This window comes from Syngnathus leptorhynchus, chromosome 5, assembly GCF_054491065.1.
Source record: "Syngnathus leptorhynchus isolate UIUO chromosome 5, UIUO_Slep, whole genome shotgun sequence".
NCBI lineage: Eukaryota > Metazoa > Chordata > Actinopteri > Syngnathiformes > Syngnathidae > Syngnathus > Syngnathus leptorhynchus.
Genome location: NC_141199.1, coordinates 16,914,452 through 16,933,891, shown reverse-complemented (window position 1 = coordinate 16,933,891; position 19,440 = coordinate 16,914,452). Strand labels below are relative to the sequence as shown.

Below are 19,440 nucleotides of genomic sequence, written 5' to 3'. Positions count from 1 at the left end.
ACTTGAAGCAATGTGTGTGTTTGTTTGTGTGTGTTTTGAGACATCAGGGATCTGCTGCTTTCTGATGTCTGGCATGACATGAGAAGACACGCCTGGAATGGCTGCTTAAGGGCGCAACCATGCAACAGAGGCCCCATTCCTGAGTGCCACTTCTGGGCAAGAGAGTGTGATGCGAAAGGTTCCCTAAGGAAGTGTCTCGCTAGCCCACCGCTTTCGAGCCCGATTCACTCGGCAACGTGACATTTGGTAGACGTGCGACAAATCATCTAAAGATTCTGCCATTTTGGTTCAAAGTCTCATTGTTGGCTTGGTAGATCCATTCAGAGTTTTAGATATAATTCTGCCCTGAATGCCAGATTTACTCGGCAACATGAAATATGTGTGGCGAATGAATCGGGACAAAAACGTCTCTTTATTCCAAGGAAGCCCATTTGCTTTGAAACACATTTTAGCATCATTGAAAGATTGAATTCTTTGAGATTCGGTCCGTTTGCAATCAGATTTGGACCACGTCTACTCGACAGATGGGCGAGACGGAATTGCCAGGGATTTGAATATTCTGCATCGCGTGTGGGCGGAGCTTGATCATGCCGATAAAGTTGGAATACTCGCCAGCTTTGGTATTTATTCCACGGCACTCTGTGATTAGCGGTAGCGGCCCTTGACACTCAACACGAGCGAGCCCGGTGAGCTGCATTGCCAGCACGGCGGCGTGCTATCGCTCCTCTCAGGTTCCGCCCGTGTTTGTCGTAGCGCTCAGCAAACAGCGTTACGACCCACAAGAGGGGAGCTGTGCAGCTTTATTTTCACCTCCTGAAGGGATATCACCCCCTGGTGTCTGGTATGCAGGTGTCTAATCGGGCCTGATCCCTTTGTTCCCCATGTTTGGCGACGTTCGCTGTGAAGCGGAGATGGCATTCCAGTAGCTCTCCGTAATCCTCTGTCGGAAGTCCAACAGACGAGTGGCTGGTGTTGATAAAACACTCTCCCGGTGGAATTTTACAGCTTGGTGGATGATGTTTGGAGTACACAAAAGCGGCACTGGGGCTTTTTTTCTTCTTCTTTTTTTCTGCTGATCAAAGGCAGAGAGGAACATGTATGGACATTTGGGGCACAGATTTGACTTTGTGGAAGGACTCGAAGAAGTCTTTCATCTATTCCAATGCGTCATTTTGACATGGTAAAATGGTAACACCAAGATGAGGTTGATATTTGATATAAAAACCAAATCGCCAAAGTGTCACGCCACCGGATTGCAAGGATGCTAATGCTAATGAGAAAAACCCGGTCCTCCCCAACAGGTACTCATCCGCGTCATCGATACCAACAACCACCGGCCCGAGTTTTCCCGTGCCAAGTACGAAGTGAGCGTGCCCGAGGACGTGCCGGTGGGAAGCGAAGTGCTCCGCGTGGACGCCACGGACCAGGACGAAAAGAACAAGTTGACCTTTACCCTGCTGAGCAGCACCGACCCCTTCAGCTTGAAGAAGTTTAAGTTGGATCCGGGCACGGGCACGCTGTACACCGCCGAACCCCTGGATCACGAGACCATGCGCAGCCACGTCCTCACGGTGATGGTGAGTGCGCACGATGGCGGTTTATAAGTTTCGCACCATCCTTGATATCCGAATGACTTCGTTCATTTCTATTATTCTGTTTTCCTTCGCAGGTACGCGACCAGGACATCCCAGTGAAACGCAACCTGGTTCGTGTGGTGGTCAACGTCGAAGACGCCAATGACAACGCGCCGTGGTTTGTCGGCACGCCCTACTCGGCCCGCGTGTTCGAGTCCGCCGCCGTCGGCTCGGCCGTGCTGCAGGTTACGGCTCTGGACAAAGACAAAGGTCACAACGCCGAGGTCGTCTACATCATCGAGTCAGGTATGTTCCCGGAAATCAGAAGAAAAAAAGCACATTAGCAATTAGAGCGCATTAGCAACCTGGAAAAAGTGAAAGTTAGCTAAAAAGACATTTTCCAACACAGAGCTGAGCTAATAGATTAATTCCGGCTAATATGAGGTCAAGCCAGTTACGCCGATATGCTGACTTTTAAACTTCAGCGAAGGCTTTTCACCCAAATTATGGTGAAAAAAAAAAAATGTTGGACTTGAGGCATTTGGACTCAATGAAAGCTTTCATTGTAATGTACCACAAATGAAGTCATGAGTCAGCCTACTGGATGTTTGTTGGAATCCTCAGAAACACGTCAGCGGCTTTGTCTGGAGTTTCCAAATATGTCAGCCATGTGGTCGACCCCCGGAATTGCCCGCATACTTTTCTGCTCTAATGAGCTTTTTAAAACACGTGGCTTTTGTTTCAACCGACATGACTTTTGATGCTTTGTGTGTTTGACTGTTTTGCTCCATTCAATCAATACCTGAAATTGCGTCACAAATTTGTCTCTGCAGGAAATGTGGCAAATTCCTTTGCTGTGGATCCCGTCTTGGGCACCATCACAGTGGCCAAAGAACTCAGTGGAAGCGGCAAGACCCGCTTCGAGCTGACCGTCAAGGCAACCGACGGCGGCGCCACGGCGCTGTCCACCACCGCCGTCGTCCACATCGCCGTGACCGTCTCTGACAACGCGGCCCCCAGGTTCTCTGAGAAGACCTTCTCCGCCGACATCAGCGAGGCGGCGGCTCCGGGGAGCTTCGTGAGTTCGCTGGAAGCCGTCAGCCAGTCGTCTGTTTTCTACCAAATCAAAAGCGGCAACACGGACAACGCCTTTGACATCAACCCCAACTCGGGAGTGGTGGTCACGCAGAAAGAGCTGGACTACGAGGTGACCCCGCAGTACAAGCTGCTGGTCCAGGGCACCAACATGGCCGGACTCGCCAGCAACACCACTCTGCTGATTCATCTGAAGGACGAGAACGACAACGCCCCCCGTTTCCTCCAGCCCGAGTTCCAAGGGGTGGTCAGCGAGTCGGCTGCCGTCAACAGCGTGGTTCTCACGCGAGAAAACGCTCCCTTCGTCATCCGTGCCTCGGACGCCGACAGCGACCGCAACGCCATGTTGGTCTATCAGATCGTGGAACCCTTCGCCCTCAACTACTTTGCCGTCGACTCCAGCACCGGCGCCGTCAGGATCACAACCGCTTTGGATCGTGAGCAGAGGAGCCTTTATCGCTTTACGGTGCAGGTCCACGATCTGGGCGTACCGCGGCTGTTCGCAGAGACGGCGGCCAACGTGACCATCCAGGTCATCGACGTCAACGACTGCCCGCCGCTTTTCAGCCGGGACGTCTACGAAGCCACCGTGGTGGTGCCGACTTACAGAGGCGTGGAAGTGGTCCGAGTCAACGCCACCGACTTGGACTCGGGACCCAACGCCAAACTTCTGTTTTCCATTTCCGAAGGCAACATCGGCGAAAAGTTCAGAGTGGACGCAAACACCGGCGTGATCTCCATCCAGAATGTCACCCAGCTGAGGAGCCGCTACGAGCTCAAGGTCAGGGTTTCGGACGGGAGATTTGCCAGCGTCGCCGCCGTCAAGATCCACTTGAAGGAGAACAAAGAGAGCAAGGTGAAATTCACCAGAGAGTCCTACAGAGCTTCGGTCCCAGAGAATTTGTCGGAGAAGAGAACGTTGGAAGTCATCGCCGCTGTCGGTAACCAAGTCAATGAGCCTCTGTTCTACAAAATCTTAAATCCCGACAAACGCTTTGAAATCGGAAGGACGTCGGGGGTGGTCGCCACCACCGGGATCCCGTTCGATCGTGAGAAGCAGGACACGTTTGACGTCGTCGTCGAGATGACCAAGGAGGAGCCGTCCGAAGACGCCGCCCATGTTGTTTTGACTGTGACGGTGGAAGACGCCAATGACAACGCGCCCATCTTTGTCAATCTCCCCTACACCGCCGTGGTGCAGATGGACGCCGAGGAAGGCCAGCTGGTGCGGCAGGTCACGGCGGTGGACAAGGACCACGGTCGCAATGCACAAATACATTACCAACTCAAAGAGCCTCAGGAGCACTTTGACATCAAGCCCACGGGAGAAATCACCATCAAGAAGCCGCTGGAGAAAGAATCACTTCACGCCGACTTTGTCGTAGTCGTCGTGGCGACGGACGGCGGCGATCCGCCACTGTCGGCGGAAACGGAAGTACCCATCACCGTCGTGAACCGAGCCGTCCCCGTTTTTGAGAAAGCCTTTTACACCGTGGAAATCCCCGAGAATGTCCAGGTGCACACGCCCGTTCTCCACGTGCAGGCCAGCGACTCCGAGGGGCCTCGTATTGTTTATACCATCTCCGAGGGGGACCCCTTCAAGCAGTTCTCCATCGACTTCAACACGGGGGTCCTTCACGTGGCTCAGCCTCTGGATTTTGAGACGCACCCGGCCTATAAATTGAACGTCAGGGCCACCGACTCGCTGACCGGGGTGCACTCGGATGTATTCGTGGACGTCATCCTGGAAGATGTCAATGACAACTCGCCTGTCTTTCTGTCAAATTCCTACTACGCCGCCATCTCGGAGGCGTCGGCTATCGGTACGCCCGTCCTGCGGGTCGAGGCCACCGATTTCGACACGGGCCACAATCAGGAAATCTTCTTCCAGTTGGTGGAGGAGAAGGGGAAAAGCTCAAATATGTTTGCCGTCGATCGCGACACGGGACTCATCTCCACGGCGCGAGTACTGGATCACGAGGAGAGGCCGCAGCACCGACTGAGAGTCCGCGCCACGGACGGAGGGGTCCCCGCCCTCTTCAGCGACGCGGTGGTGACGGTGGACGTCACGGACCTGAACGACAACGCGCCCGTGTTCGCCGAGCCTGCCTACAAGGCGGCCGTCAGCGAGTTGGCCTCACGCGGACACTTTGTCACCCAAGTCCAAGCCTCGGACGCCGACAGCTCCGACTCAGACAAGCTGGAATTTGCCATCGTCTCGGGGAACGAAGACCAGAGTTTCGCCATTGACAAGAAAAGCGGCGCCATCGTCATTTCCAACCACCGCCGGCCGCAAATGCAGCCGCGCTACCTCCTCAACGTGTCCGTGTCGGACGGCGTTTATCGGAGCTCGGCCCCGGTGGACGTCGCCGTCATCGGCGGCAACTTCCACGGCCCCGCCTTCACTCGGTTGGAATACGCGGTGGAGTTGGTGGAAAACTCCCCCGCCGGCACTTTGGTAGCCGAGGCCAAAGCGACGGACGGCGACGAAGGGATCTACGGGCAAATCACATACCGCATCGTCAACAGCGTCGCCAAGGACAAATTCACTGTCAACGAAAACGGCGACATCTTCACCTTGGAGAGCCTGGACCGCGACAGCAGCGTGGAGAAGGTTATTCCCATCTCTTTAGAGGCCAGAGATAGTGGTGGTAAGGTGGGCTTTTGTACCATCAACGTGGTCCTCACCGACGTCAACGATAACGCGCCGCAGTTCAGGGCGGCCGAGTACAAAGTCACCATCGCGTCCGACGCCCCGAGGGGCGCATCGGTGGTGAAGATCGCCGCCTCCGATGTCGACGAGGGAAGCAACGCCGACGTGGAGTACTCCATCGAAGCTGACGTGGAGAATGTGGCGGAGAACTTTGAAATCCACCCAACGTCCGGGGTCATCGTGACGAAAGAAAGCCTGATTGGTCTCGAGGGCGAGCTCTATGCGTTTTTCGTCCGGGCCAAAGACACCGGAAACCCGCCGAAACATTCAGTGGTGCAGGTTTACATCCAGATCGTGTCGCCCGAGACGCCCATCCCTAAGTTCGCCGAGCCTCAATACCGCTACACCTTGGCCGAGGACCTTCCCATCGGCACGGAGATCGACGTGCTACGGGCCGAAAGCGAACAGCCGCTTACGTACAGCCTCGTCAACGGCAACACCCCAGAGAGCAACCAGAACGAGGTCTTCGTCATGGACAGGGACACCGGTGCCCTGAAACTCCAGAAGAGCCTGGACCACGAGACCACCAAATGGTACCAGCTCATCTTGCGGGCACAAGCTCAACGCAACGGCTACGACATCGCCGCGTCGGTCAGCGTCAACATCCAAGTGAAAGATCTCAACGACAACCGGCCGGTCTTTGAATCGGACCCTTACGAGGCCGTGGTGGTGGAGAACCTCCCTGGCGGGGCGCAGGTGGTCCAAGTCAAAGCCAGCGACCTGGACTCGGGCACCAATGGGCTGGTTCTGTACAGCCTGGACGCCAAGCTCAACTCCCAGGACATCGCCGAGCTCTTCGCCATCAATGCCGAAAGCGGCTGGTTGAGCACCCTCAAGGAGCTGGACCGCGAAAAGCGCAGCGAGTACTCGGTGGCCGTCGTCGCCACCGATCAGGGCGACAAAGTCCAACACGCCACGGGCACGCGGGTGGAGGTGACGGTGGCCGACGTCAACGACAACCCGCCCCGCTTCACGGCCGAGGTCTACAAGGGCACGGTCAGCGAGGACGACCCTCTGCCCAGCGGCGTCATCGCCATCCTCAGCACCACCGACGACGACTCGGAGGACATTAACAGACAAGTCAACTACTTCATTACTGGTCAGTTCAATTCTTATTTTTTTTTTCTTTCTGTTACTTGTATGCAACTCGTATTTTCTTTCATCCGACAGCCGGAGACCCTCTGGGACAGTTTGCCATCGAGCACGTGCAGAACGAATGGAAGGTGTCGGTCAGGAAGCCCCTGGACCGCGAGACCACCGACTATTACCTGCTCAACGTCACGGCCAGCGACGGCATCTTTACGACCAAAGCTGTGGTTGAGGTCAAAGTGTTGGACGCCAACGACAACAGCCCCGTGTGTGATAAGGTAACGGCCATTTAACAGCAAATTCCATCACGTCGGGGTCCAGTTGGAGTCTTGACTTGGGCTTCCTCCTTCAGTCTCTCTACAGTGAAAGCGTTCCCGAGAACTCGCCAGCCAGCAGACTCATCCTGCAAGTCTCAGCCACCGACGCCGATATCCGATCCAACGCGCAAATCTCCTACGAACTCCAGGGAGCTGGCTCAGAACTTTTCTTTATCGACCCCGAGACGGGTGAGTTGACTTTGTTCCAATATGCTGCAGGTGGCAAATGATTTTTTGGGGCGGACTTCAACATGCTCAAAAAGTCAAAAAGCCGCACGCAATCATGTGTTAACAAAATAAACAAAGTTAGATCTCTTCACTTATTTTTGCGATCATTCCAAGAAATGCTAAACGTTAGCTTAGCGATACCCAATTTGTGGTGCTGGGCAGTTTTGATTTCATTTTTTTTCAGCATGTTATTTATTTTATTGCTTGAAACACAACAGTACATTCTTTAACTAACTGCCAGTTGGGATCGAGCCATGGGGCCGGCAAAACAAACAAAAACACCCTAGTGCCCAGTTACATATGTTTTTTTTTTTTTTTTTTTGCAACCAACCAAGACTATTTCCCTTCAGGGCAAGAACCACGGCGGCAGTAAAATCCCAAGTTGCACACTTAGGTTGAATTTATGTCCATTCTATTTGTTGCCTGCAAATAATGCCGGCGAGAAGAGTCCCTAAATCACGCGCTCTATCAGGCTACTGTATTATTTTTTTTTTTTTTTTTTTCCGTTTTTTTTCTCCCGTCGTGAGAGCACACTGGCTCTAAGGCATTATGTCCCCTACATTTAGCTTTAGCGCCCAAGGGGGTCGTTATAAAGGTGCCGTTAATGTATAAATTATAGCATACAAGATGGAGAAAATCTGCTTTAAGAGGCACTAATGTTCCTTTTTATCCTTTTTTTGTGTGGCCGTCTGACTTAATTACATGCTTTGGATGCTTTTTGTTTTTTTACGTGTTTTTTTTTTTTTGCTGGATTCATGCATACATTAGCTGACCTTGTTCCCTCCAGCGTGAATAACTATAGTAATATATCACATCAGGCAAAGGAAGCTTTTTCATTGGCAAAATAAAGTACTCAAGCAGTGTTTTGTGAAGCCACATATTTTTCTGTCAAATTTACTGTAAAAAAAAAAAAAAGCAAAATAGCTTCACTCTGTGTCATTTTAATGACATCGTGTCACCTTTCAGGCGAGCTGAAGACGCTGAAGCCCCTGGACCGCGAGGAGCGTGACGAGCACCGCTTCAAAGTGCGAGCGGTGGACGGCGGCGGGCGCTTTTGCGAGGCCGACGTGCACGTGGCCGTGCGCGACGTCAACGACAACGCTCCCGAGTTCGCCGCCGACCCGTACGCCTTCACCATCTTCGAGAACACAGAGACTGGAACCTTCGTGGCCAAGCTACAAGCCGACGACGCCGACAGCGGTAAGCCATCAGACGAATGCAAAATAATCAAATATCAGTCCGTTTTGGGATCATTGTTGAAAATAATTGTCTTTGTTGTTGTGTTTCCAGGGCTCAACAGCGACGTGGTCTACTCGCTGCTGAACTCTGGCGACGGTTGGTTCTCCATCGACGAAGTGAGCGGAATCATCAGCCTGGAGCGGCCGCTGGACCGCGAAACGCGGGCCCTGTACGAGCTGGAGGCCCGCGCCTCCGATCGGGGCTCTCCACGTCTGTGGGCGTCGTGCCGCGTTCTGGTCTCCGTGCTCGACATCAACGACAACCCGCCCGTGTTTGAGCGACGCGAGTACGCGGCCGCCGTACCCGAAGATGCGGCCGTGGGCGGACAAGTGCTTAGGGTACAGGCCGCCAGTCGGGACGCGGATGCCAACGGGGAGATCCAATACAGCATCGTCAGCGGAAACGAGCACGGGGTGTTCAGCGTGGACCCGAGCACAGGTACGGGATCAACCCGACTACAGGAAAAGCCACTGCTTTGCGATTCAAAACTCTTTTCGGTTCTACTTGGTTATTTTGGGTGTAATTCCAGCGTCGGCCTCTAGGTGGTGGCACACTATCATTGTATATGCATTTTAAGAGTGAAAACAGGAAGTATTTCAAGCTCAGTTTTTGCTGAAGTTTGAAGACTAAATTCATCCTTTCAATGCCTGGAAAAATGAGATGCTGCGAAATAAGATATTATTCAAATTTATGAACATAATTTGGAAAAAGAGTTTGTCCAACAGGAAAAATACTTTCCATGACAAGAATTTTTGGAATGTCGGTCTTGGAATGATGTGTCTGGCTTTGATTGACAGGCGGACGTCAATTCGATGTAATCATTTTGCGTTGTTCAGGCGACATCTTTGTGATTGCGCCGCTGGACTACGAGACGTCTCACGACTACTACATCACGGTGGAGGCCACCGACGGAGGCTCTCCGCCCCTCAGCGACATGGCCACCGTCAACATCAACGTGACGGACATCAACGACAACGCGCCCGTCTTCAGCCAGCGCGTCTACGCCGCTGTCGTCGGCGAGGACGCCGAGCTGGGCAGGACAGTCTTGACGGTCAGGTTCAAACCACGACACTATTTGACTGGAAATTCCGCGAGTTCTATTTTCTGACCATTACGCTTTCGCGTGACCCCCCCCCCTCAGGTGGTGGCCGAAGACGCGGACGGGCCGTCGTACAACCGCGTGCGCTACGCCATCGTGGACGGCAACAGCGGCAGCCCCTTCATCATCGACCCCATTCGAGGCGAGCTCAAAGTGGCCCGCCAGCTGGACCGCGAGCAGGTGAATATTCTTTTTGAAGAGTCTTATTACATTCTAGATTGTTCCTGATGTGTACGGATGTACTTTTCCTCCAGACGTCGGGCTACACGCTAACGGTGCTAGTCGTAGACAACGGCACGCCGCCGCTGTCCGCCAGCGCCGTGGTCAACGTGGACATCTCTGACGTCAACGACAACCCGCCGCTCTTCTCCCAGGCCAACTACAGCCTCATTATCCAGGTAATAAAATGTGTTTTTTAACAATGCAGAACCTGATTTGCTACGGGGTTGTTTTAAAAAGATGTCATTGCCAAGCAATTGTTTTGTTCCCACATCAAGATTGTTCCGTTGTTGTCCGTCCCGCAGGAGAACCAAGTTCAGGACAGCAGCGTTCTGCGGCTCCTGGTGTCCGACCGGGACGCCTCCCACAACGGGCCGCCTTTCATTTTCTCCATCGCCGGCGGCAACGCAGGCGACGTCTTCCGCATCGACCCGAACGGCGCGCTGCTCTTGGCAGGGCCCCTCAACAAGAACACCAAGGAACACTACCTGCTTCAAGCACAGGTCAGATACGCCGACTCGTTTGTCTTCGCTCTGCGTTGACTCCTCTTTACTGTTTCTAGATGTATTTATTTTTTGCTTTGCATTTCCATCTGTGATCATGTTGTGAGGGTCCATGGTAAAAGCCAACGTCTCCAAGTGACATGAGTGGGCGGAGTTGTGTGCTAAGGGACAGAATGAGAGGATAGATAGAATGATGAAACGGAGGTGTGATGTTTCTTCGGACATTGCGGTGGAGTCAGCAATTTTCCTTCCAACTGTGTTGTTTGACCATCTGTGTGTGTGCGTGTGTGCGCGTGTGTGTTCGTGCAGTCCAGTGCTTCATGAATGCCAACAGTGCCCTCTGCAGGATGTAGAGAAAATATTTTACAGGGCGCCTGTTGATCCTCAAGAAGTCCTAAAAGGCACCAAATCTAAATGGTCAATCGATTTTTCAAAAGGCTTAAAAATGTTAACAAATAATATCTTATGATTGCAAATCTCAAATTCCTTCTGAAAAACAAAATTAGCACTTCATATAGTCGACTTTGTTTCTGAACGCCGCCGCGTTTGACTTCCAGGTGTCTGACAGCGGCAAACCGGCGCTCTCCTCAAGTGCCTACATCAGCATCCGCATCATCGAGGAAAGCATCTACCCGCCCGCCATCCTCCCGCTCGACGTTTTTGTGTCCATCGCCGGCGAGGAATACGCGGGCGGCGTTCTGGGCAAGATCCACGCCACCGATCAAGACGTATACGACACGCTGACGTACAGCCTGGCCCCGTCCTCCGCCGCGTCCTCGCAATCCTTCTCCGTGTCGGCGTCGGACGGGAAAGTGATCGCCCTGGGGCCGCTGGACGCCGGCCACTACCCGCTCAACGTGACGGTGACCGACGGGCGCTTCACCGCGGCCGCCGACGTCAACGTGCACGTCCGGCAGGTGGCCCGCCAGGCGCTGGACAACTCCATCGCCGTGCGCTTCGCCAGCATCGCCCCCGAGGAGTTCATCGGAGACTATTGGCGCAACTTCCAGAGGGCGCTGAGGAACATCGCCGGAGTGAGGAGGAGCGAAGTGCAACTGGTCAGCCTGCAGCCATCCGAGCAGGGAGACCTCGATGTCCTGCTGGCGCTGGAAAGATCCGGAAGTCCCTACCAGTCTCAGGAGGTGAGAGGGACATTTATGAGGAAATTCTCTCTCTCTCTCTCTCTCTCTCTCTCTCTCTCTCTCTCTCTCTCTCTCTCTCTCTCTCTCTCTCTCTATATATATATATATATATATATATATATATATATATATATATATATATATATATATATATATATATATATATATATATATAAATATATATGTGATAAGGGATCAGTCAAGATTTCCTTTCCAGTTTTACACACAAAAAAAATGAATTCAATTTTTTCGATCCAACAAAAACAATCCCATTGTGTCCTTTAAACTTTCTCCTCCAGGTGGTCTTCCGCAAGCTGAACTCGTCGGCGAGCGTCATCGAGGAGATGACTGGGGTGCGTATCGTGCGGGTGGCTCAGAAGCTTTGCTCGGGCATGGACTGCCCGCTGAGTTTCTGCGACGAGGTGGTCTCGCTGGACAGGACGTCCATGTCCACCTACAGCACGGCGCGCCTCAGCTTCGTCACGCCCAGACACCACAGACACGCCACCTGCCAGTGTGAAGGTCGCTCACCTCACACACACACACTCAGGATGGAAAATGGTCCAGCCCACATGTATGACATCACCTTTCATCCAACAGGTGGCAAATGTCCCGTGCTGAACAGCGTATGCGATCACAGCCCTTGTCCGGAGGGCTTGGACTGTGTGGCCGACGTGCACAGAGACGCAAAGTACACGTGTGTGTGTCCTCCGGGGAACAAAAATAAATGTTCCGGTAAGAGAACACTCCAAAGACAAATCCCCAATGTGAGATCTAAGACCTAACTCCTACTCTGCGGTCGGTCGGGTCAGACGGCCACTCGTTGACATTCAGCGGCAGCGGCTACGTCAAGTACCACCTGATGGAGAACGACAACAAGGAGCAGATGAAGCTGTCCCTGCGCCTGCGCACCTTCTCCGGACACGCCACCGTCATGTTCGCCAAGGGCACCGACTACAGCATCCTAGAGGTAGGTAGCATTTTAGTAGTACTGTGGTTCCGTGTCGCAAGGTACGAGAAGACGTCAGTGGCCAACCTGCAGCTCAAAATGGCCGACCGGCCGGCCGTTCACATGAGCAACCATGGGAATTTGGCAAAAGAAAATAACCGAGTTATTTTCAGGCTGGGAGCCAAACACCCGGCACTTTTCCTCACATTCCGCGATGACCAGACTCCATAGGGAAAATGTTTGATTCAAGAAAAAGCTTCCACAATGCCACACGCACGCTTAATAGTCAGTGATTGATAGACACAATGTCTGCAAAAGTATTGGGACACTTGGCCAGTAGGAAATGAAAATGTCCTTAAGACCTCCTCTTTGTTTTGGACAGATTTTGAACGGTCGCTTGCAGTACAAGTTCGACTGCGGCAGCGGTCCCGGCTTGGTGTCGGTCCACAGCGCCACAGTCAACGACGGCGAGTGGCACTCGGTCTCCCTGGAGGTGGACGGCAACTACGCCAAGCTGGTGCTGGATCGCGTGCACGCCGCCTCAGGGACGGCGCCGGGCACCCTGCGAACCCTCAACCTGGACAACAGCATTTACTTTGGCGGCCACGTCCGCCAGCACGCCGCCTCGGCCGCCCGCCACGGACGCAACCTACCCGTGACCAACGGCTTCCGTGGCTGCATGGAGGCCATGACGCTCAACGGCCAGGAGCTGCCTCTCAACACCAAGGCGCGGCGGGCGCACGCAGTCATGGAGGCCATCGAGGACGTGGCGGCCGGTTGCGCGCTCACACCGCCAGAGAGCTGCTCCAGCAATCCTTGTAGCAACGGAGGAGTGTGCAACCCCAGGCCGAATGGAGGTATGTTGAGTGACATGTTCCTTTTGGCTGAAAAACAAAACAAAACAAAAAAAACACTGAAAGCTCACAGCCTATAGCACCCTCTATTGGTGGAACGTTGATACTGCAGTCAAGCAATGAGATTTAAAAAAACAGTCAAGAATCAAAAATTGTGTGTTGTCAAACCTCATGCCAGGCAGTTGATTTGCACAAAAATATTGGGACCCCTGGACATTCAGGAAATGGAGGGAAAAAAAACGACCACCAGGCAAGAACTACATCCAGTAATACTAATGGGGGTGTGCTGGGTTAATGTGCTGGTTATGCACACTCAACATTTTAAGGGCGGGGGGGGGGGGTCGTAATCCTTCGTCAGCCGCTTGACTCATCCGACGCTTTAGCCATCAGGCTAATTAAAGAAAAAACGCAAGCTAAGCAGCAGTGAAGAATGGAGTGAGTGAACCAGCTCCGCCCGAGGGGAAATGAGCGGAGCGCTCAAAAGGAAACATGCTGATTGCCGTCTTATTGGACTTCCTCAGGCTACTTCTGCCAGTGTCCCGTCGCTTTCGTGGGCGCCCACTGCGAGATGGCCGTCAGCCCCTGCGCCTCCAACCCGTGCTTATACGGCGGGACGTGCGTACCCCGCGGGGAAGACTTCTACTGCCAGTGCAGGGGGCAGTACTCGGGTCAAAGGTAAAAGCCTTCAAGCTGGATGCCGCCCATCATATTTTTTGGCTTGTATCGCAGAATTCATTTTTTTTTTTTTGACAACAGGTGCCAGATGGGTTCATTTTGCACGGAGAACCCGTGTAAAAACAGCGGCAAGTGTATCGACAGTCTGGACGGGCCTGTGTGCGAGTGTGAAGCCGGTTTTCAAGGAGACTGGTATGTAAAATAGCACGTCCACATTTTTTTTTTTTAGAAATATTGCCCCACTCGGAGCATGACGAAGCATCCGATGATGTTTTTGCGCCGTAGGTGCCTGAACGACGTGGACGAGTGCTCGAGGAGCCCGTGCTCCAACGGCGGCCGCTGCCACAACACGTACGGCTCGTACGAGTGCAACTGCTCTCTGGGCTTCGCCGGCCCCACGTGCGATCTGGCCGCCGACGTCCGCAACGACTTTGTGTCGACCTCGTGGAACATCGGCCTGGAGGAGGTGGTGGGCATCGTGATCTTCGTCTCCAGTATCTTCATCCTGGTGCTCTTCTTCGTCCTCCTGCGCAAGAAGGCGTGCCGCGCCAAGTCCAAGACGGAGGACGACGACAAGCGCGGCGGATCGGGCGCGCCGCACTCTTTCCTCCAGAGGCCGTACTTTGACGCCAAGTTCAACAAGAACATCTACTCAGACATCCCGCCCCAGGTTCCCGTGCGGCCCATCTCGTACACGCCCAGCATCCCCAGCGACTCGCGCAACAACCTGGACCGCAACTCCTTCGAGGGCTCGGCCATCCCGGAGCACCCCGAGTTCAGCACCTTCAACCCGGACGCCGCGCACGGCCACCGCAAGACAGTGGCCGTGTGCAGCGTGGCGCCCAATCTGCCGCCGCCGCCGCCTTCCAACTCGGTGTCGGACAGCGACTCCATACAGAAGCCAAGCTGGGACTACGACTACGATGGTGAGTTGGAGCGGAGGCCCGGTTGTCTAACAAAAAAAATAAATCAATATTTAGCGACTTTTAAAAGGATAAAATAATTATTTGTATTTAAAAAGGTTTTTACTATGTTCATTTGATTTGTACTTTGTTGTAAAATATACCTTTAATTAATAAATGATTGCATTTTTTAAATGTATTCATGCCCAAACTAAGACAAAGAATAGGTTTTAGTTTATTACAAAAACGTTTTGTAGATTTTAAAACTGTCTGTTAGACATATAAGCTACAATTTGTATTTGAATGTGACACTTTGCATGTCGCCCTTGCAGCCAAAGTTGTGGACTTGGACTGTGTGACCAAGAAGCCCGTAGAGGAGAGCGCATGTCACCCTTTCAACACCAGGGGGAGCATGTCGGAAGTCCAGTCGCTCAGCTCCTTCCAGTCCGAGTCGTGCGACGACAACGGTAAGCTATTTCCTCCACTTTGAACGGCCATCGTCAAATGTAAACTTTTGTTTTTCTTTCCATCTCTTTCTCTCTTCTGTTATGCTAACTTGTTTTCTGGACTCCCAATGGTGGTGGCTTCCCGAGTCACGTTGTTATTTTTTTTCCACTCTTTCTTTATTCTTGCTGCGAGGCACAGCTCCCATATGGATCAAATCTGTCCACAGGTCCAGAACACGCTTTTAGAATTACAAAAAAGAAAGGCCTGTAAGTTCTTCTGGGATGAAACAAAAAAAAAAATCAGTAGCATGATGTCTTTCCCTACCGTTTTTTTTTTTTTTTACGTGGTCCACATAAGCACGGCAACCATGTTATGTTTAAAAATTCTTGCACGCTGATTATTTCATTGAAGCATGCCCCCTTTATCTTTTTGTTCAAGCAAACCTCAAGGAACGTATCACAATGGTATTCACTGTTCTCTCCTCCCATTCACTCATCTCGTCACAATCCAATGCAAGACACCTATCAAAAAATTCTGCATGTTTTCTACATTACGGAAATTGATGAGCAATATTTGCATCACGCAGGCACTCGATTGCAGCAGATTTTTTGATACGAGTCTTGTATACGTGTCATCCGACCCAGTTGTCATTGCTTATCCTCCGCAATGAAAATGAGCCATAAAATTGAATTCACGGGTCATTAGTGTCTCATTTCGCCTTTTTGTGGACAACCATTTCAATCTATGGGGAATTTCATTCAAAGATATGTGTGTAGTAATAGCATCTCGTTGTGCGTCATCGTCATATTGTGATCCACAACCCCCTTTAAATGTGTCACCATTAGGAATGGGCATGTCCGTGAATTTCTTGTAATGACAACCACGGAAAAAAAAAAAAATCTAAACGACTGAAATGCTGTAAATTGAAATTTGGGGAAAAGTAGAGGGTATAAGCAAAAAACATCTGGTCGAAATTGAATTGAAGAAAAAAAGTGAAATCAGTGAAAGAAAAACAAATATTCCAATATGTACATTATTATTATGCCGATAATTCTGAACGATATCATCATTATGGTTATTTCTATTCATATGAATCATATTTGGGGGACTCTTAGAAGTCAAGAAAAAAAATGAATGTAGGTTCATGCCCACACCAATGTTCTGTGTTAGCATTAGCGCCATGTTCCCTCCATGTGTATGGTTCTCATCTTTGTTAGCATATATGCTAATGCTCCATCATCTCTCCTCTTGCAAGCCTCCATAGTGACTGTCATCCACTTTGTCAACTCTGTGCTTGACACGGTGGAAGGAGAAGGTACTATTTTTCCATTTGTCGTCGTTGTCGTGTGGCTAGCAGTCATCGTTTTTTTTTTTAAGCTAGCTCGCTAACAAGTAAAATGGCAACCCTGTCAAATTGGCCCTCCATGTGTTTTGTCGCCTTCACCAAAACTCCCGTGTCCCCGCTATGTTGTTAGCATCCTTGGCAGTTTTTAATGTGTTTTCTCTCTTTCTCCTCCTCCTCTTCTTTCATGGATACTTTTTAAAGAGTCTTTTTTGGCTCGTGAGCTCAAGAACACAAGAGGTGACTTTTTCTTTGGTGTTTGTGTGTTATCGTGAGTTTGGGTGCAGCTAACCACTAACCCGACGCTAACAATCAGAGCTTGTTTTGCTTTCTGTGTGCTGGTGTGAAAGCTGAAACGTAACGTTGACGTTTATGAGCGTTCCCTACGCATGGTTTGGTGATTTGAGTTTTTAAGGAATTCTATTTGGTAACTAATGATATTTTTGGTTGTCGCTAAACTCTACAGTTCAAAACAACTTGCAAACTTGCTTTTTGTTTGTTTGTGTGTGACCAGATGTCGTTCAAATCCTTGTTATTTTCTTTTACTCGGGATGTCGTGGAGTGTTATTAAAAAAAAAGCGGTGTGTCGGTTGCATGGCTTTATCAACGTTATCGAGAAGTTAGCGTGAAAATGTTAAACGTTTGTGTTTCCCCCCCCCCCCCCACCCAGGATACCACTGGGACACGTCCGACTGGATGCCGAGCGTCCAGCTGCCGGGCATCAAGGAATTTCCGCAGTACGAGCTGGTGGAATCACCTCCCGCCACCTTGTATAGCGACCCGAGCGCCATGGACACCGATTACTACCCAGGCGGCTACGACATCGAGAGCGACTTCCCTCCGCCGCCCGACGACTTCCCGTCCGGTGACGAGCTGCCGCCGCCGCCACCGCCCGAGTACGGCGACACGCTGCGGTCCACCGCCACCGAGGGTACCCGCCGCCGTCCCGCCCTGCCGGAACTGTACAGCCTCGGTCAGTACTTGAGCCCCCGGGGCGACGGCGACGCCGCCCCGCCATCCTCCACCACGGCCACCGTCGGCTTCCCTCCAGGTCGGGACTTTGACGACATGTCGCTGTCGCTGTACGCGTCCACCGCCTCCTGCTCGGACATGTCGGCGTGCTGCGAGGAGTCCGAGGCCATGATCAGCGACTACGAGAGCGGTGACGACAGCCATTTTGATCGGCTGTCCATCCCACCGCTGGGCTCCCAGCAGCACACTGAAGTCTGACACTGGATCCCCACAAAAAGTGCCTGAAGCAGCCCCACGAGCCCTCCTTCTTTTTTTTTTTTTTTTTTGGTCCGCTTTTACACCTGGTACGATCTGAGTCCACAAAGGGACTGATGCATACTTGCCAACCTGGTATACCTTATGTTGCCCACTTAGGATTGCCAAACGTTTCTCTGTATTAGTCCGCAATTTGTATCCCTCCCCGGTGCCCGTGTCGCCCAGCAAAGCGATGCCGCACAACAACGGTCTACAGCCTTTTTATGACTGTATAAGTGATCAAGTCATCACCCAAAAAATCCATAGATACGCCGCACCGGACGACAAGCCGCAGGGTTCAAAACATGAGCAAAAAGTAGCGACTTGTAGTCTGGAAATTACGGTATTTGTGACCATCCATTTTTTTTTTCCTGGAAAACTGTTATTTTCTCTCAATTTAGGTTTTGCAAACTTTTTAACAGTATTAACCTGTCAGTCAATCCATGGCATGTTAGGGAGAAAGTCAAGTCACAAGAAGTGGACCGTTCAAGATGAAAACAAAAAAGAAAACAAACCCCGACAATAATAAAGAAAAGTTCACAATTTCTATCGATAGAACATTTTCTACAAGTGGTGATTTTCAGTGTAAATGTCTATGTACAGTTTTGATTTCAAAGTAGATTTTGTAGATATTTCAGTGCTTTTATTTTGAAGAAACTGTGTGACATGATCGGCCTTACTGTGCTAACGTTCACGAAAAAAGTTTGTCGTTAAAAGAAAAAAAAAAGGGTCTTCAGTGAACGACTGCATTATTCTATTCGCATTGTTTTTTTTTTTCATGTTTGTTTGTACATGTTGACGTTGGAACCTCTTATTTTTCCATCATGGAAACGGGACCCCATGATATTTTTGGTCGTCATGGATACAGCTCGTGTATGTGTATGTGTGCGCGAGTGTGTGCGTGAGCGACGCATCGGTCTTATTAAGGTTTTTATTGAATTAGTGCCACCAGCTCACGCTTTCCTACTGGCAATAAATTATTCCTACAAAATATGTATTTATTGCTGTGTGCATCTTTTGTATTTAGATAGTTTTTTGTTACGGAAGCGTGGAGGTGCCAATGGGGAGTAAAAAAAAAAAATATGAATGGCTAATATGTTCGAACGCCCTTTCTAGTACATTTGAACGTATTTGCCAGTCAAAAAATGTTTACCCCACATTGGCAGATCCACCCATCTAGTGTTTTACCATTTCTGATTTTTATAAATGCCTGTACATAAGTCGATAAAGAATTCTATTATTTTAAATGTATTTTAGATGAGTCTATTTCTAGCTTAAAATATATGCATTTGTGCTCAGATATTTTAAAATGTATTCAAATATTTTGTTTAAAAAATAAATGGTAATTGATTAGTTTAAAATTTGTTCTAATTTTTGTTTTATGGATCACAATGGGGTTGAGTTAGTTATCACTATAATATTGATGTAATATTAATAAGTTAATACTCATTCATATATATTTTTAAATAAACTTCAAATTATGTTTTGGAAAAAACTAAGGTATAATTTGATACTATTTATAATTTTAAACGAACTTGTGGTCGTAAGAGTGTAGTACTGCATCTAGACCACAAGGTGGTGCTGCAAGACAGGCCTTAAAAATTATTGTAGAGAGCCTGTTTAAAAAAAACTGCAAAGATCAAACGATAACAATTGCTATTTTAAACACTGCCAGAGAGTAGAAATAAAATTACAACTAAAAAGGAATAAAACACTTTTAATGTTATCACAGAATTTTAAATCACGTCTGTTCTTAAAATATGACCGTGCGTGTGCTGTAAACAGAA

General features: G+C 50.4%; 1 protein-coding gene across 3 annotated transcripts in view; it reads left to right on the top strand.

The window, feature by feature from the left end:
• Positions 1-18,644, top strand: part of fat1a (FAT atypical cadherin 1a) — a 39,820-nt gene extending 21,176 nt beyond the window's left edge. The window contains exons 8-29 of one of the 3 annotated variants that reach the window (XM_085912058.1): positions 1,302-1,577; positions 1,670-1,880; positions 2,408-6,481; positions 6,553-6,749; positions 6,824-6,977; positions 7,983-8,216; positions 8,307-8,693; positions 9,092-9,306; positions 9,397-9,534; positions 9,609-9,752; positions 9,879-10,076; positions 10,634-11,218; positions 11,518-11,740; positions 11,819-11,953; positions 12,031-12,188; positions 12,550-13,024; positions 13,543-13,696; positions 13,778-13,888; positions 13,982-14,622; positions 14,931-15,065; positions 16,592-16,627; positions 17,058-18,644. In XM_085912058.1, the coding sequence (XP_085768184.1) occupies positions 1,302-1,577; positions 1,670-1,880; positions 2,408-6,481; positions 6,553-6,749; positions 6,824-6,977; positions 7,983-8,216; positions 8,307-8,693; positions 9,092-9,306; positions 9,397-9,534; positions 9,609-9,752; positions 9,879-10,076; positions 10,634-11,218; positions 11,518-11,740; positions 11,819-11,953; positions 12,031-12,188; positions 12,550-13,024; positions 13,543-13,696; positions 13,778-13,888; positions 13,982-14,622; positions 14,931-15,065; positions 16,592-16,627; positions 17,058-17,617 (9,441 nt within the window). In that variant the 3' untranslated portion in view covers positions 17,618-18,644. Of the gene's footprint in view, positions 1-1,301; positions 1,578-1,669; positions 1,881-2,407; positions 6,482-6,552; positions 6,750-6,823; positions 6,978-7,982; positions 8,217-8,306; positions 8,694-9,091; positions 9,307-9,396; positions 9,535-9,608; positions 9,753-9,878; positions 10,077-10,633; positions 11,219-11,517; positions 11,741-11,818; positions 11,954-12,030; positions 12,189-12,549; positions 13,025-13,542; positions 13,697-13,777; positions 13,889-13,981; positions 14,623-14,930; positions 15,066-16,300; positions 16,361-16,591; positions 16,628-17,057 lie in introns of all 3 variants that reach the window. The other 2 variants (XM_085912057.1, XM_085912059.1) reach the window with 2 other exon arrangements.
• Positions 18,645-19,440: the final 796 nt, after the last annotated feature.